This window comes from Morone saxatilis, unplaced genomic scaffold, assembly GCF_004916995.1.
Source record: "Morone saxatilis isolate NCDOM2014 unplaced genomic scaffold, NCSU_SB_2.0 Contig24, whole genome shotgun sequence".
Taxonomy (NCBI): Eukaryota; Metazoa; Chordata; class Actinopteri; family Moronidae; genus Morone; species Morone saxatilis.
In genome coordinates, this window is record NW_023339807.1 from 22886946 (window position 1) to 22904065 (window position 17120).

General features: G+C 38.3%; 1 protein-coding gene across 1 annotated transcript in view; it reads right to left on the minus strand.

The window, feature by feature from the left end:
* Positions 1–17120, minus strand: part of znf385d (zinc finger protein 385D) — a 64897-nt gene that overhangs the window by 25421 nt on the left and 22356 nt on the right. The window contains exons 2-3 of the mRNA XM_035673240.1: positions 15251–15358; positions 517–685 (exon numbers count right to left, since the gene is read on the minus strand). Of these exons, the coding sequence (XP_035529133.1) occupies positions 517–685; positions 15251–15358 (277 nt within the window). The remainder of the gene's footprint in view (positions 1–516; positions 686–15250; positions 15359–17120) is intronic.

Below are 17120 nucleotides of genomic sequence, written 5' to 3' on the forward strand. Positions count from 1 at the left end.
GCCGATACCGATATTAATGGCGATATATCGTGCATCCCTATTGACAACCCTTCTTTTTTCATCAGATTCCTCCACACTGGCACCCCTGCTGTTTCGACTGTTAGTCCCAACAAATGAGGGAGCCACGTTTTGTACGTTTCAGCACTGCTGTCTGTCTGAACACGGCCTTGATGATCTGACAAGCACTTTGTTTGAAGCATACTGAGGACCTTCCTCCTCCCCCCTATGTCTGACTGTCCTGTGTGTCCTGCAGATATCTCCCACCCCTACAAATTCAATATATGAGCACTGAGTCGGCAGCCACAATTGGCACACCGGCCAACACAGGGTTGATATAATCAACAGTGAGTCCATCCAACTCCTAGAGTGATTGCATGTTGTGTGCAGCAAATATAAAATGCCAAAAAGATGCATTTGGGTCCAACAGTCATTCTCACCAGAAGAGCAGCAGAAAACATAAAGAAAACAACAAAGAACATGTGTTGGGGAATTTGCAGCAGGAAGGAAAACACAAACCTTTCCTGTCGGTGCCGTTGGGGACCTGCGAGGTGTTGATGCCCTTGGCGATCTCCTGGTTGGTGGTTTCCTTGGTGACCACTGAGCCTTTGAGCTTACTCTTTGGAGTGTCCAGGGCTTTTAGCTTCTTGGCATGTTTGGTACCCTTGTAGTGGGCCAAGGCCTGGCTCTGTGAGGAGAACAAATAACAGGCTCGATTTAACGCTGGGAAAGCAGCTAAACACAGGGCCAGGATAAAATGAAATATGAAAACTAGAGGAACACAGTCAGAGTCAATGAGGCAGACTAAACATAATTAGCAGCGGACAGTTGATATGCCTTCCAATCCAGCAAAAAGTGTTAACATTTGATAGTGTTCTTGCCAGTTTTAAGGGGAAAAAAAGAATAACACGCCCAGGTAATTGGTTTTCTATGTAATTTAAGTTCTCTATTTTTTGGACCTGTTGAGTGAATTACTTCAAAAGCATTTTTAACATTTTCTCAAAAGCCTATATGTTGGTCAATGCAGCAATTTAGAATTTAAAATATATCTTTTGTTCAACAGCAATGAGGTACTTTAAAAGGGCCTTAATGTCAAATAATTTTTTTCTTGTAAAAACAGTTTTGCTAAATCAGCCCATTGTGTCATTTTTCTTTGGTTCCAACCTCTGAATAGCTGTTGAGATTTCACATTTGTCTGGCCATTCAAACTATAAAAGGGTGGTAAATGACCATTCAGTGTGAATATGAAGCTAATTTCTTTATTAATAAAAAATAATACCTGCTGTCAGTGATTGGGAAATTTGTGTGACCTGTGATGTTTAATTTATGGAGTGGCTGCTTGGTTTAAAGTCTGAACACGTAGCACCACCAAGATTCACCTTCACAACAGATTCACCCGGGCACACAGAAGTGGGACAAATGAAAAGACTTTGAGCTGTCCTTGTTTACCTATGCACACTTCCCTGCATACTTTGCCTGTGGCAGTAAGGAAGGTATCAGAGATGCAGTTGCCTCTTGGAATAAATAAGTATGGCAACCACACATCCCCAGAAGACATTTGTAAGCATCTTTATTTACAGGTCACGGTGGGGATATTCACTAAAGACTGCTGGGACAAAGAGACCGTTCTAGGTAGTATTCTCAGCATTAGCACACAGTGTATAAGCGAAACATGATTCCTGTTTCATTTTGTTCCTTTGCAGTAATTAGTGTCCAGTATTTTAGTAGTGATCAGACTGTGAGAAACTAAGTTCATGAGCTTGAAGCTGTGCCTCATTCTTTTGTACTTGCTGTCATTTAATTTCCCCTTTTCCCCTCAATTCATTTTAACTGGATGTCAAACTTCAAAATTTGATTTGAGGGTTATTCAGATCACCTGTTGTACAGAGTGTGTGGACTGACTCCTGAACAATGATTGAGAGCAGCTTGGTGCATTCCCCTCTTGGCCAATCAGGGTGTGACGATGCCCTTCCTTTAATGCATAGGAGAGGTGGAGAACAGCCCACCGGAGGCATTCTAAACCTTCCTCAACTTGGGGAAGTCTTTACTTAAGCAGAAATTGTCAGCCCCAAACACTGGTTTTAGTCCCTTTTGAGATTTCTTTGCTGTCTTTTGTTCTCTGAATGAAAGTTGTTTTGAGCGTTCTGAAACCTAGTGTGAGTAGATGTTAAAGAACGCCTTTCCACAAGGTTAGATCAGGACAGATCTTGGTGCCATTGATGCAAGAGTTTTGTTTTGCCCACCAATTACCTGCTGCCTGCAGGGTTCATATTGTTTATTGGTTTAATTTCATTGTAATACACACTTCTTTCCTGAAGAGGCTTTTGTTTGGACTTGAAAGTACTTGTGAGATTTTTCTCCAAGTAAATATTTTTTGTATTCTGTGGTTGCTAACTGGTTCTCAGGCATTTTCCCTATCAGCTGACATCTGTGTAATTGGTACCACAACAGTCTCAAGTCTCTCGTTGCAATTGTGTTTTTTTTTTTTTATATACTATTTGAATTGGCCGGATTTCCTGCAATGTCCACTTTATAATATCAAATATAATTAAGACAAGTAAAGAGATTTCATTATATGAGGAGGAAATAAAGTTGCCAGAAGTTCACAGTTCAATTGTTTTGTTGGCAAATGTGAAATTGCTGAGGTGCAATTTTATACATTTTTCCTTCATCATAGAAGCCATTTTTGGATGAGGTGTCACTTTTTCAAGCAGAGTGCACATCTTGTTCTGGCATGAAACTACTCATTCTGACCCACATTCATCACTCTCCAGGTACCAAAGACATAACTTTTTTTTTCTTTTCTTTTTGTCGTCATGAGACTCAGGTGATATGCATGGGTGTTCAATGCGACTAAGGCAATAATTCATTTTTCATTAGAGCGATGAAGTGGAAGAATTGCCTGAACTCCAAGTCTGACACATGCATGATTAAAACCGGGAACCGGGTTTTCCTTCCAGGTGCTCTCTGAGGGTGGAAAAGACATCAAACAAACCAGGGTCGGAGGACTGTTCTAGGATTTAGAGAGGCTGCCTGGAAACTGAAAGGTCACAGTTTAAATCCCAGTGTATCCATCAACAAACGTGCACTCGAGCAAGAAGTGATGTGTGTCAGCTAAAATGTAGGTAATGCTTAGTCCTGCCATGAAAGACCCTGAGAACATATTTTCTCAATTGGCTTCTTACAAAAGAGATGGCGTCCTACAACACACTTTCTGCCTAAGCTAAAACAGTGGGGGTGTTTTTTGTCATTACAAGAGATTTCTGTATTGGAGTTTTTCTGTGTGCTCTTCTAACCGCTTTGAAGTGGCCTGGGCTCAGTATTTTATTATTTTTTGCATTTAGCTAACTAATAAATACCAAAAAACCTTTGTTTCTTATTCAGTCATTAATATTTATTGTTTTTAGAGAAACTTGAGATTTGCCAATTAAATTTTCATGGGCTTTAAGTTTAAAACATGTTTTTTGTTTACTTCTCTCACCAGAGCAAACTCGATTTATGTTTAAACCGAAATAATTTCACATTTGGATATGTGTGTCTGTATGTCTGTTGGACATGCACTTCACTCTGTGAATGTTCTGCAGATTTTCCATATTGGTTTCACGTTTTGAAAAGGCCCTAAAGTCACTTTTCTGTAAAAGTCATGACTGTAATCTGACTCTGTAGGACCAAACATCATTTCAGTAACACAGCTGAATTGAATGTGGTCATATTAGCAGAAAGTCTAGCAGCACATTATTCCACACTTCTAAAGCTGCACAACTCAATATTTCTGTTAATAATATACTGAATGACTCTATGTGTAATGACAAAAACATGAAACGCTGCCATTCCCCTCAGCTCTACTTCAACTTCTTTGTTTGTCATATGCACAACAATTCCAGTGAAAGAGCTGCGGGTAATGAAATTCTTGTTCCCAGGGTCGCTCCAACATCATGGAGGTATATGAGACAGAATATAAAGTGTATTATAAAATAAAATAAAATAAAATAAAATACTGTAGTATACTGGTAAATGAGTAAACTCTAATGTGGACGTAGTAAATGCATGGTTCTCATTAAGCACACAAACAGGTAATGCACATAAAATAGATTTTAACAGCTTGTAAAAAGCCCAAAAAACACGAGTCACGCAAAGTTATTTAAAGTACTAACATTAAATAAAAGTAGTATAAAATATAAAACCAAATTCTCTTACAATGCACCATGGGCATTGAATCAGTAAAAAGATCTAAAAGTGGACACTTTTTTTTTTTATTATCACAAAGCGTGTTGATGGGGGCATGTGGTTGTTCTTGAAGCCATTGTGTTTGAATAGTTGTTTGTATATTATGTTGTGATTTTGTATGGCTGCTATCTTAGGTGTGTCTTCTTTATAAAAGAGGGTTTCTGATCTCAATGGGACCTAAAATAAATCAAAATGTGCCAGTGTGGACTTACTATTTTATGTCTTTAGTGGTTATTTTTGTTGTTTTGATTTGACATGTTTGTCTTCAACTTTCTGGTTCATTCTCACCGCTCTCAGGAGCTTTGTTTACAGACGCAGCAAGATTTTAGCAAAACAGTCCAACTAAACCCACTGTACGCTACTTGCCCAGCACCAACCAGTGAACAGACACAGCGACTGGCTTGTGAACATAGTGGAACATTCGGCAGAGCCAGCAATTTCCTCAGGAGTTAAGTCCAACAGAAGATGAATACTGCACTTATATTCTTTAGATGACCAGATATAGGACTCAAAATGGATGCTAATGTTGCTCTGTATCATCTGGATGTGTAAATAAGCAACTGTTTGCTAACACGTTAAAACTAAAAGGCGTTAAGTGTTGTGTAAACAGCTCCCATGGTTAACTATGGCAGCAAAAGAAGTAAATGAATGCAGCTTTAAGGAAAACACTAATTCTTGCACAAGAAAATGAAACCTGTTTAATATTTAATATATACTGCCAATGTACCAATATTCTTCCCAGACTTTAAAAAATGTGTTTTCAGTGAAGATTTTTGCATTGGGAACATAAAATATCTCAAATCATTTCCCTAAATTCAGCTCTCATTTTAGCTAGCTTTAACAGATGGGTGGAGGAGCACCTCCAACCTGGCCACAACATCATTACTCTAAATTCTAGCAGTTCAAGTTCAAATGTTTGCTGCTACAAAACCAACAGTATTTATTAGCTCACATTTACATAAACTATATTTTTATAGTTTATGTAAATGTGAGCTACATGCTATGATCTGCAGGTGTCTCTTTTTACAGTCCTCATGTTTGTATTTAGGTAATGGTATCTTCATTCCCTACCTCATGTTCAAAATAACCAGTATGTGGATAAGGTCTATTAAAAACACATTCAACTAAAAAAGATCTGAGTAGGCAGGAGAGGAGGCGGCATGACAGAACAAGACAAACTGGAAATGTTCAGTTCAAATGAATGAAAGCTTTGTCCTGAGGGCAACAGAGGATGTAAATTAAAGCCTATAGTGATGCAGACTTTGGGGGGGTTGCATCTTATACTGATAAGAGTTGGAGGCCCAGAAAATCACTCCTTCACACATGCAAAAACTCAACCACCTACATTCCTGCACCCCAGTGAACGATCCCAACTCACAACAAAGAACCCCCCGGTCATTGTTTTAACCCAAAACACCCGATGTGTGGAGCAGGATCAGGTATCATGGGAGACGGCAATGTCTAGTTTGAATCATTGTGTGAGGTAAATGTGGTGTGACGGATACGTAAACCAATCGGAAATAAACATTTTTTTAAATGTTCCTGGAAGCAGGCCGTAGCCAACATGTAGTTGTTAAGTTACATCAAAGAAGAATGTTAAACATCGAATGAGGAAAAATAAATGTTTTGAAAGTAGAGAAACTGCTGTGCGTGCAGCCAATGTACGCCATCAAATCAACAATCATAAAATACTAATAACATAAAAACACTTAATTACAAGTAAAAGCCCTGTGGTCAAAATCCTGCTTCAGTAAAAGTAACTATTATTACAAAATGTACTTTATGAGAAGTTAAAGTTGCCAGCTTGTGCAGAGAAGCTGTGAGTGATGTATTGTGTACTAAAATGATTGGATTGTTTGTTCTGATGCATCAGTGTGTACGCTGCGTTTTACTGTTGTAGCTGGTCATGGTAGTTTAGTTCAGTGGTTTTCTGCCAGTGCAGAACATATTGTTCTGGCTACATAATTCAGTTAACTCAGTATGATTTGAATAAGACTATGACCAATTTCTTCCATAAATAAGAGTTTCTGGTGGTCCGGGTTTTTCAGAACAGACCAAAGAGCTCAACACGGAGTACAGTTTACAAGTGTTATAGCTTTATATGTTTTCAGTTGCTCAGATTTATTGAATCCTGCTTTCAAAAGGCATCCAACAAGTAAATTATTAATTTTTTATACTCAAATAAAATTATCTCTAAAGCCAAACATTGATGCAATGGAGGGTCAACCAGCTTAAATCATTTTTACTTGAAGAAGTTTATTCAGGTGTTTTTTTTTTTTCAATCTGTGGACTTTACCCATTTTTTATTTATGGAGTTGGAGTTGTCCCCCACTTTTATTTGTAGTACTGAGTTTGTGCACAATTTTTAGCCAGTCATACATCTTTATGACCTAGATTCACAGTGTGTGTGTGTGTGTGTGTGTGTATACCATATTGTGTAGACAGTAGTATTATAAGGCTGCAAGTTATAGAAGGATAGGGTCTTTATAAGCTTTACTTGTTGCCTTTAGTGATGCAGACTATTGATATGGAGTTGGAGGTCCACAAAATCACTGCACATTCCTGCACCCCAGGTCATTGTTTAACCCATAACACCCGGTGTGGGAGCCTCAGTGTCTGTGGGCGAGCAAGATCAGGTATCATTTGAGACAGCCACACTGTAGACACGAGGGTGTGAGTCAAATGTGGTGTGACGGATGTCTAACACCAAACGGAAATAACCTCTGGAACCAGGCTCCAGCCAGCATGTGATTGTTGCTGAGTATATTTACATTTCCTCTAAATAAGTTGCGTCAAAATCTAGTGTGTTTCTGTTGGGGTTATCTCAGGACTGAGAAGCTGTTTAAGCATGAATCTGAAAGTAGAAACATTGGTGTTTTCTCAGCAGGTATATGCCATTAAATCAACAATCACTACTATACTTTATTACAAGTAAAAGTCCTGTTTTCAAAATCCCACTTAAGTAAAAGTACAGAAGTATTAAATCTTTAAAAGTACAGGTACTGAGTGTATCTTATATGTAAGCAGCATTTTACTGTAGCGGATCATGGTGTTGTCCCAACCCTGGAATCTGACTCATGGGTCACAATTGGGAAATTGTATTTTATTTTAGAAGACAACATGTTCTGTTAGTATGTAAAGTAAATACAACAGCAGATATATATATATATATATATATACATATATATATATATATGAGTTAAAAAGTACAATATTTACCTCTTAATGTTGTAGAATAGAAATGAAAAGTGATATAAAATGAAAATATATGGTATAGTGCATCAAAATTCAATTCAACTCAATTATTCTCTTTTTTCCACACAAAAATCAGATGGAACTTTTTCATTGTTAAAAAATGTGTAATATGCAGTTCATAGTTGCAATACAATATAATACAGTTACAAAAGGGTAGAAACATTACAAAATTTACAATGAGACAGAGCTCACACAGATGAAATTTAGACCAACATGATGATCCGTCCTTCAATTAACACGGTAGAACCTCAGGCCTTGTGAGAGACACTTTAAATGATGCTTTTCTTACGACTCCCAATCTGACAACATAAGACTACCGAGAAAACCATGCCAAGAACCATCAAGACGCCGAACGCAAACACAGTCCCCATGAGTGAGTCTGACATTCTGTCCATCCAAGTCATAAAGTGCCTCATACACGGTGTGGCGTATATCTCACGTTCATCCAGAACCGTGCAGTTTCTGGAAGTGTCTGTGCAGTTACAGGAGTTGGGCACCACTGTTGAATTGCCCCAATCAAGATGTCCTTCGAATAAACCGCAACAGAACCCGGACCTTTCCACATTCTGAAATGACACCTGAACTTCCGCCAGCTGCTTGCTCAGCGGAAGCATCAGCTTCATGTGTTTCTTCACCTGTTCCTGGGCAGCTGTAGTCCTTGATATGGCTCCCAGCACTCCCACCGCCAACAACATGAGGAACATGGAGAGCAGACCCTTGAAGAACAGAGCCAGCAGGCAGCGGTTCTCTCGAATGGCTCCACAGCAGCCCAGGAAGCCCAAAATCAGTGTCACCGCACCGATGATTATCAGCATGTTCACGGCCGGGAGGATTTCATTAGTGATCTGATAGTCTTCTCTGTTCTTCAGGGCATGGGTGGATAGACCAAGAAGAGTGATTCCCCCCACAAAAAACACCAAGTTGAAGATGAAAAGCAGGTATTTGATGATCTTGCTGACCGTCATTGTTCAACTTCAGTGTCAAGACAGAAGCCAAAGGAGAGTGTCTGTGCCACTGGGTGCTACTACTGAAATATAAGGAGTCTGCTGTCAGAGTAGGCGGGAACTTTAAATCCATTTACCGTTTTGGGGGCGTGTTCAGTGGATAGGGGGAATCACCTTGTTCAAAGGAGAGCACAATGAAAACTGCCTTGAGGGGGTTAAGAAAAGTCGTTCACTCCCATTGTTCAAGCTATCAAATGGCAAGACCTCCGGATGCCCCTCAAGTGTTACTCAAATAATGGCCTGGAGTGATACAAAATCAGTGGAATATAACAAATGACATCTCTCTTTGGGTCAATAATGTCAATAAAGATCCACAAAAGGTAAATCAGAAACTAAAAGTCACATATGAAGAACAATGAATATTAGTCAGCTTAGTCCCTGGAAAGATTACCCCTTATGTTTTGACTTTTTCTTTACTTCCTTATTGTTTGGGGCCCCATGTACCCTACAGTTGATGATTGCAAAATCAACCAGTTCTCCAAATATTTTTTTTTTCCTGAAGCCTTGTTAAAACTAAATAAGTTAAGGTACTAGAGAAGGTAGCCCTTCTCTTTGCCACATTGGATGTGGGGGCAAAATACAGAAATTACCATTTTAAAATATATCATGTTTTGGATTATATGGGCTACACATAAATATGTCAATTTTACTTCCACAAAGTCATTTAAATATAAAGAACTGTATAGTATGTTGTCTTACCAAGTGACAATTAGACCTCCCACTCCTATATCAGAAACCCAAATAAACTAGGGATTGTCGAGGGTTAATGCTGCATAAAAACTACTGTCAACACCTATCAGAGACAGAGCAAATCCATTGGATTCAAGCATGTTTGACAGCCAGAGTCTGTAAGACCCCCAAACAAATGCTTATCTGCAAAGAAACAATGTGATCATCAGTACTGTCAGCTTTTGTATGCATTTATTTTAAAGAATTTTAATCCATTTTATATCCCTTGTTGTGTTGCTGCTGTTCTCAGTTCGGTTCAATGGTCCTTCTGCTATCTTGGCCAGGACACTCCTGTGACAAATCTTTTCATGGTCAAATAAAGGTTTAAATAAAGCTTTGTTTCCATCAATCACTCCATTTCTTTTTCCTCTCAAAGTCAAATTACATGTAACTTTTTCCATTTTACAACGATGAACATTACAAGAAATGTCCACCCCTGCTCCGGTTATTGATGTTAGAGGCACCCAGTTCTTGCTTAAGCTGCCAATACGGTTCTTCAGAACTGCTTGTCAAATGGTCGAATATGTTTGGAAACCTTCTCCCCCGCAGCTTTCCAAGAGTTGACCTCTGGTTCCTCCTATTGAGTCAGGTAATTGATTGAGTTCCTAAAATTGTTCCTGGCCTCTTGGAAAAATTCCTGCGGTGGAAATTCGATTAAAATGAGATTGTTACATTTCTTCATATCTATTTACAGAAATAATATTCCCAGATTGTCAGCTTCTAAAAACTGTAGTTCTGCAAGGTAAACAAGTTAAATAAAAGAGTTACAAGAGTCAAGGCAAAGAGATAACGGAAGTGTTGCAAACGCATCAAGTGCAAACAGGTAATAAAGCGTGCTGTTTATGGAGCAGATGAGATGAGATCTGGTGACTCCACTCACTGTCAACAAATTACAGACTGGAGTCCAGTTTATGATCTTGATAAACATGAATGCGTCTAGTAAAGCAGAACCATCTTAAAATCTTTTAAAACAGACAAGGTCTTTTCTCTTTTATGATCTCAGGCCATTAACTGGTTTACAAACAGACTCTCTGCTCTCCTGCAGAGCAGCCTGGATCGGTTTGGAGCAGAACACCACAGGCAGGTCCGGCTTCCTGCTCTGTATCATCCCTCGGTCCAAGCTGCATGTTTCACATTATAATAAACTGTCAACGGAGCAAATTAAGATACTCTTCTGCTGTAGCTGCTTAAATAAAAACACCCTCTGGGTATTCCAGAGCCTCCCAGCCCAACACAGTACCTGTTGATTGACAGGTAAACACAGGGTCTATCTCCCTAATGAAGCGTTCAAATTAACAGCTGATGGACAGTAAATATATACCGAGATAGATTTCCCCATGTGAAACATAATAACCTCATCCTGAGTAATCACCGACATTCAGTGTTAGAAATGGATTGATTACTCCTTTAATGAAAGAACGATGACATTGCTATTTAGGGATGCAACTGATTTAACAACATGCAGCGGTAGCAGTGATTTTCTTTTTAAAAATGTTTTGATTACTTTCAAAATGGTATGGAAATTAGGTGCGAGGGAAATCGAAACCCATCTGCTAGTCCATCGGTCAGATTTAGCAAGCTCGTATTAATGCAGTGCATTTCATTAGATTGTATTATAGAGTGTATATATGAGCTAATGAATGTAGAAATACCTTGTGGTGTTAGTAATACAATCTCCTTCCTGTAATTTATTTTCCACATGAGATGCATTATATTGAAGCTAAAGACGAGATCCAATAATAATCAAGCTATCATGTGCTTAGGTTAGGATAACTACAAGGAACGCTACACAAGTGCACACTGTGAACCAAGAGTGGAAGAATTCAGATCCTTTACTTGAGTAAACTCATACCACACTGAATATATATTTATCCAAAAGTTAACTTTTTTATAAGCTCAGAAAAACAGCCCAGTTTAAGCTATGTGACAATGCAAGAGGGTTTTAAAATAGTTTATTTAGCTTAGAAAGTAGGATATTTTTTGCAACCCATAAAGGGACACTTCAAAAGTAAAAATCAACAAATTTCCACTGGATAGGGTAGGGTATAAAACATTGTAATCAGAAAGGTAACTAGTGATTAAACAGACACATGTAGTGGAGTAGAAGTACAATATTTGCCTCAGAGATGAAGTGTAAAAGTTCCATTAGATGTGACGAAGTACAATTCGTACCTACGGTCAGTACTTGAGTAAATGTAGTTTCCACCGCTGCCCTGAACACTACTGGGGTGTACTCTGAAGAGGCTTTCACATTATCATAACCCTTTTCAGACACACACACTCAAGACAAAACACCCAGAGTACTTCACTTAGTCCCTTCTGTTGTTTTAGCATTGTAAAGTTAACGGTACCTTATTTCAATTCAAATGGATTTCTATAGGTGAGTCACTGACGTGTCCTACTGACATTACAAGATGGGTTTTTGTTTTGTAAATGGAACAATTGGTCATTAATCACATCACTATGACAACAATTGAGTGTAGTCACTGAAAGACTTCCAGAAACTGTGGGACTTTAAGAATGCTTGATTGTGGGAACCTGGCACCAGTTTCGGGTCCGAGCCAATATACTGGTCAATATTAACTTATTGTAGATATATTGGTATCGACTTAAATGCAAGCTGATAAATGTACTGAAAGATAAGTTTGAGGAAATTATAAAACTGTCTGTCAGTTTGTCCACCAGAGAGCACTGACAAGTTCATTTAACCCTGGACAAAATAAATGAGATAATATATCGGCTGACAGTCATTTTTGATAAGGATCCTTTAAAATTCTTCTTTTTAAATTGCAAATATTGATATTGATATCTGCAACAATAATCCAGCATCAGTGAGGCTATACTAACCACTCCACAGTGTGTTAATTTAGACTGCAAACAAACACTTGTCCCAAGTATCAGTATCAGTGTTGTTCTTGCTACACAAAGACACATAAATCTAAATTAGAAAGGAAGGGCTCGCTGTAGAGTTAAGGGAACTAATGCCCTCTAAGGTTTAGGCTCTGTGGGGCACATTAAAATAATAAGTAGGCCTAACAACACTTTTTTTCAATACATTTCTTTTGTTTTACTTGGTGTGATTTTAACTATTTTAAGCATCACTTGTTGGTAGCATGATGTCATCTGGACTGTCATGGATGATTTTGTTTCTACTGTACACATAAAAGTGAAAGAGAATCCTTATTAGCACCACATTTTCCATTAGTCTGTTCCATAACTACACTACACTTGTGCACTAAACTTCACACAGTAATAATGTTTGTTCTGGTATCCAAAGCAGTGCTGCCTTTTTAACCTCTCCAAAACATGCTTTTTTGTAACATACAGTTGAAAAAGACTTTACAGGTTCATACAAGTTCAATTTTGAAAGCTGCAGGTAACAGGTTCTATAGTGGAAAAAGAGCTATTTGCAATCTCAGGCCACAAAAAAAGAAGTATTGATTTGATGTCCTCCTCCTTGTAATGTCAATTAAACTAAGTTTAAAAAAAAAAAAAGCTTGCAAAAGCAAAAAGATAAAAGCACAGACTAGTACAGGATATAAAATCAAACATTACATTTACAATATTACAGTTATGTAGCCAATTTCCTGCATTGCTTTTAAAGAAAGAGAGTGGGCGAGTGAGAGGCCAAACAGGAGAATTTAATCTGTTAGACGGTTATGATTACGAGTTGAGGCAGAAAATAAATCCCAACTGCTGAAAAATCCCACACTTCAGATCTTTTTCCACCTCTGCACTCGTCCCTTCCAATTCAAACATCACACTGAGTTACAAAAAAACTTCCAGATGATTCAGACGAGCCAAATGACATCTCATACAGGCAAAATTAGGAGATGGTTTTGTTTGAGTCTTGTTGTTCAGAGAGGGTGTAATGGATGAGACTCCTCTGGAGTCATATTATGTCTCTATGATGGATCCGCTTTTACCAAGCTAATAAAAAACCCCTCACTGGCTGCTGCTTTTCCATCACCTGCTGCTGTGACACAAACTCGTAGACATTCAGATTTTTATTTTTCACTCACATCTGTTGGTCCATCTGACAATAGCAGCCAACAGGTGTGATTTCTATCAACCCTTTTGTCTAATTTACATGTAACACATACCGAAGACTGAATACATGTTCTGTATTTTTTTTTTACTGGAGTTCATCTTCCAGTGACTCACCAATTTTCTGTCCCTTCTCAGCTACAGAACAAATTAAATACTCCACAGCCTGCTGACAATGAACAGAATAACTTCTATTAAACCTCTATGTCAACCTTTATTTAACTTAAAATAACATTATATTCAAAAAGAAAAGTTATTCATACTTTTTTTGTAATTTCATGGTTGCAATATTGTTCAGTGCATAAAAGCTGATTTATTTTACTCTTATCACTCATGTATCTTTACTATAATAATCTACAGTATGTTAAAAATATATTATTACTGGTTGGTTCGTAACAAAAGTGTTGGAATTGCTGGTTTAGTACAATGTTTCTTTTTCTAATTCACTTCTTGAAAAGCTGTTTTCTACTGCCTACAAATCCACTTCAGTGCTACGATACATCCAACCTAATTTAAAAATGTATATATCAGACTAAAAGGTTATTCAAATGCTGTTCAACACTATTCAAATTCAAATGCTCAATTGCTGGACGTCAGCAGTTGCACCTACAAAGGCTGCACGAACCACACATAGTTTGTTTCCACCAACAGTTGCAAGATCTATGCTCCTTCATGACTGTCAAAGCCTAAAAGAAAATCTGCCTGAGTAAATACAAAATAAATTGCTGGTTTAATGCACTAATGACTGGAGCTCTGGTGGTAGATGACCCTGCAAATCCCACAAGGACACTGATTGTCGTGTGTTCTTGAACCAAAACAAACAAACCAGCAGCTTGCATGGTTTCTACACAGTGCAATTTGCACCAAAAAGAAAGGAAAAAAGAGCAGAGGTTGGGTGAAATCCTGGATGGAAAGATGTGGGCAACACAGACTCTAAAGCCAACAGAGAGAACTGGAGATGAGTGAGCTTTGTAAATCAAAAGCCGACTTCAGGTAATGCAGCTCATTTACTCTGGTGTCATGCTGTTGTTCCGATGGCCCAATAGTCAGAAAAATGGTCCATTGGCCCGAAAGCTTATTTGTGTCAATAGCCCGTTATTCCAACAACAAACTGAAACACACTCTGGGTTAAAATAAGTAGTAAGTTATGTAGCTATGTTGTTGATACCAAACCACAATCTTTTCCTAAACCTAACCAAACTACAACCGTTTCACAATGTTAACCACATGTTTTATTTCCATGACAATAAAGGTCACCTCACTATGTCTTTTCCTGAACATCCAAAAACACTAAGACATTAAGAGAAATAAACTGCAGGGAAAGTGTATTTTTGGTGAAAAAAAGGGCCTCTGCGATGAGTTTGTCAAACCAAATATGCTCACAGTCGATGCACACAGGATAAATAAATGGTAACATGCTTCTTAACGGCATGTTAGCTGGCTAATCAGGGTAAGACTGATGGGAATGCCATCAGTTTTGTAGGTATTTGGTCATAAACCAAAGACAAATTAATTTTTTTTTCACCTGATGATGGCGCTAGATATAGAAGACAGAGGATCATCAAAGTTCTTCTAATTCATCCTGAAGGGGGGCATTAATGTGTATTTTTGTGACAGTCCATCCAATAGTTGTCAAGATATTTCACTGAATAGTGAGTGGATAATAAAACTGTAAGTCAAGATATTTCAAATGTCATCCTTTTTAACCACAAAAACTCCCTGAACCAGCAGAGTTAGGAAGATTTATCATTTGGGGGCCACGTATTTCTGTACAAACTTTTATGGCAATCTCTTCAGCATGTTTTGAGATACTGAAGTCTGGACCAAAGCGGTAGACAAACAGACATTCTTAACTTTATTACTGTTACTTTTTAGTAAAATATGTCCAGACCTAACGGAATGAATCTTCAGAGGTTATTTCTCATGTATCTCTGGCAGGAGCTTTTGTGACTTATGAACTTTCGCTCCTCTTCAGAAGAAAACTTCCTCACCTGTGAGTTGAACCTCAGCTGGCAAACACTGCAGGAGACGTGCCTTCTCTTTGCTGTGGGAGGGAGGCCGAGGGTGTGATGGAGGACGGCTTTCTGAACCGGGTCCATCTGGAGGATGAAGAGAGACACAGAGAGAGGCTAATTAAAACAGTGCTAAAGCTGACCTGTAAATCAGCTTCACTCTTCCATCGCTCACTGGGCTGTAAAGAGAAAACAGGTTGCCTGGAGCCTTTTAGAAAGCCAGCCATTCATCTCTCCCAGTGCTTTCTGGCTCCGACATTAACACAGACATATTAAGAATTAATTCCCCATTTTCTGACTCGAGACACATGCCATCGGTTTTTGAATGTAGGGATTTTTACTGTAATGGCCATAGGAAATATCCCTCAAGTGAACACTTTAAGTGCACAGCTGGCGTTCATGTATCTTTTTTATTATCATCAACAATTCCCCAGAAGAGACTAAAACCAACAATGAATTTAACCTGGTAACAAGTATTGTCTGCTTATGTTGACCAAAAACAGGGAAAACACGTAAAAGAGCTAATCGCTTGCATTTGGTGAATTGCAGGCAACCTGATAAGTTTATTACTTAGAGATCAACTATCGAAGAGGTCAAACCACATGAACAAGCTCAATGTCTTCCTGATTACATTTACATTTGCAGACGGTTTTGTCCAAGGCAATGTACAAATCAGGTACAACCCAAGTGACAGGAGATCAAGGAGAAGCCTTGGAGAACAAGTGCCTCAACACTCAGTTCCTCCACCTGTCACAAATGCCACAAGGCTTGCAGGTGCATGAAGTAACATAAGTGCCTAATGAGCTAGGGAAGGATCGAGAGAGAAGATGATGTGGAACTACTCTCTGGTTTCAGAATAAAATTAATTAATTGTTTGGATTGCAGGGAAGGGAGTTCTGCATCATGGAGGCATAAGCAATATAAAGCTGTAGCTTCACAAATTCAAATGTATTTGTTATGTAAAGATATTTAAGACATGGCACGTTTTTCCTGTAGGTGCAAATCAATTTTAAATGTGATTTAGGTCTGTTGTACATGTCATGAACAGTCTGCCGTTCTCCATAGAAAAAAAAAAACACTTGGAGATAAAAAATTAAAATGAGAGCAAAATTAACATTCTGTTGATCATATCATTATTATCATGACTTGCCAATTCTGTAAATGTTTTTGTTTTTAATTTTAGATAAATGTGACAGAAGTGAGACACAAAAGAGAAACAAATGCATAAATAAGAGGGAGACAAAGAGAAAAACGTGTTGATATCAAGAGACCACTGTTGTGAAAACTGAAGTTACTGATGTGGAAAACTGAGAAGTTTTAAGTTTCACTGAAAAGTTTAATCTCTTTGGTCTCTTTTTAGGTGTAATGATATTTTGAAAGCTGCAATTTATACAGTTCAGTAGTTGCTATGAATGGTGATCAACCTCTGTTGCACCCGACAGTGTAACTTAACACCTACCGTCTAATATTCTCTCTGACTGATCTGCACACATCTTGGTAACCGCCTCTTTGCTTTTCAACACTTTCCCTTTTTAATCCTGTCAGCGTTTCTCTGATGACAGTATTAATAATTTGTGCCCTAATATGACCACTGATGCTGCTATTTGCGACGATTTTGTCTGCTGACTTCCAAACAGCAGGACAGGAAGTTATGCAGTGTGAAAGTGGTGGTTTGACAGTTTGTTGAATCCGACTTGGAACAACAACAACAACACTTGGAACTCGTACAAGCAATCCTAACCATCATTACTGTAAATTTACCTGGCAATAATTCACAAAGAACATAAACAAAAAAAGCATTTTGTCTACACATTTTCATCTGTAGTACTAACTGGGGGGGGGGGGGGGG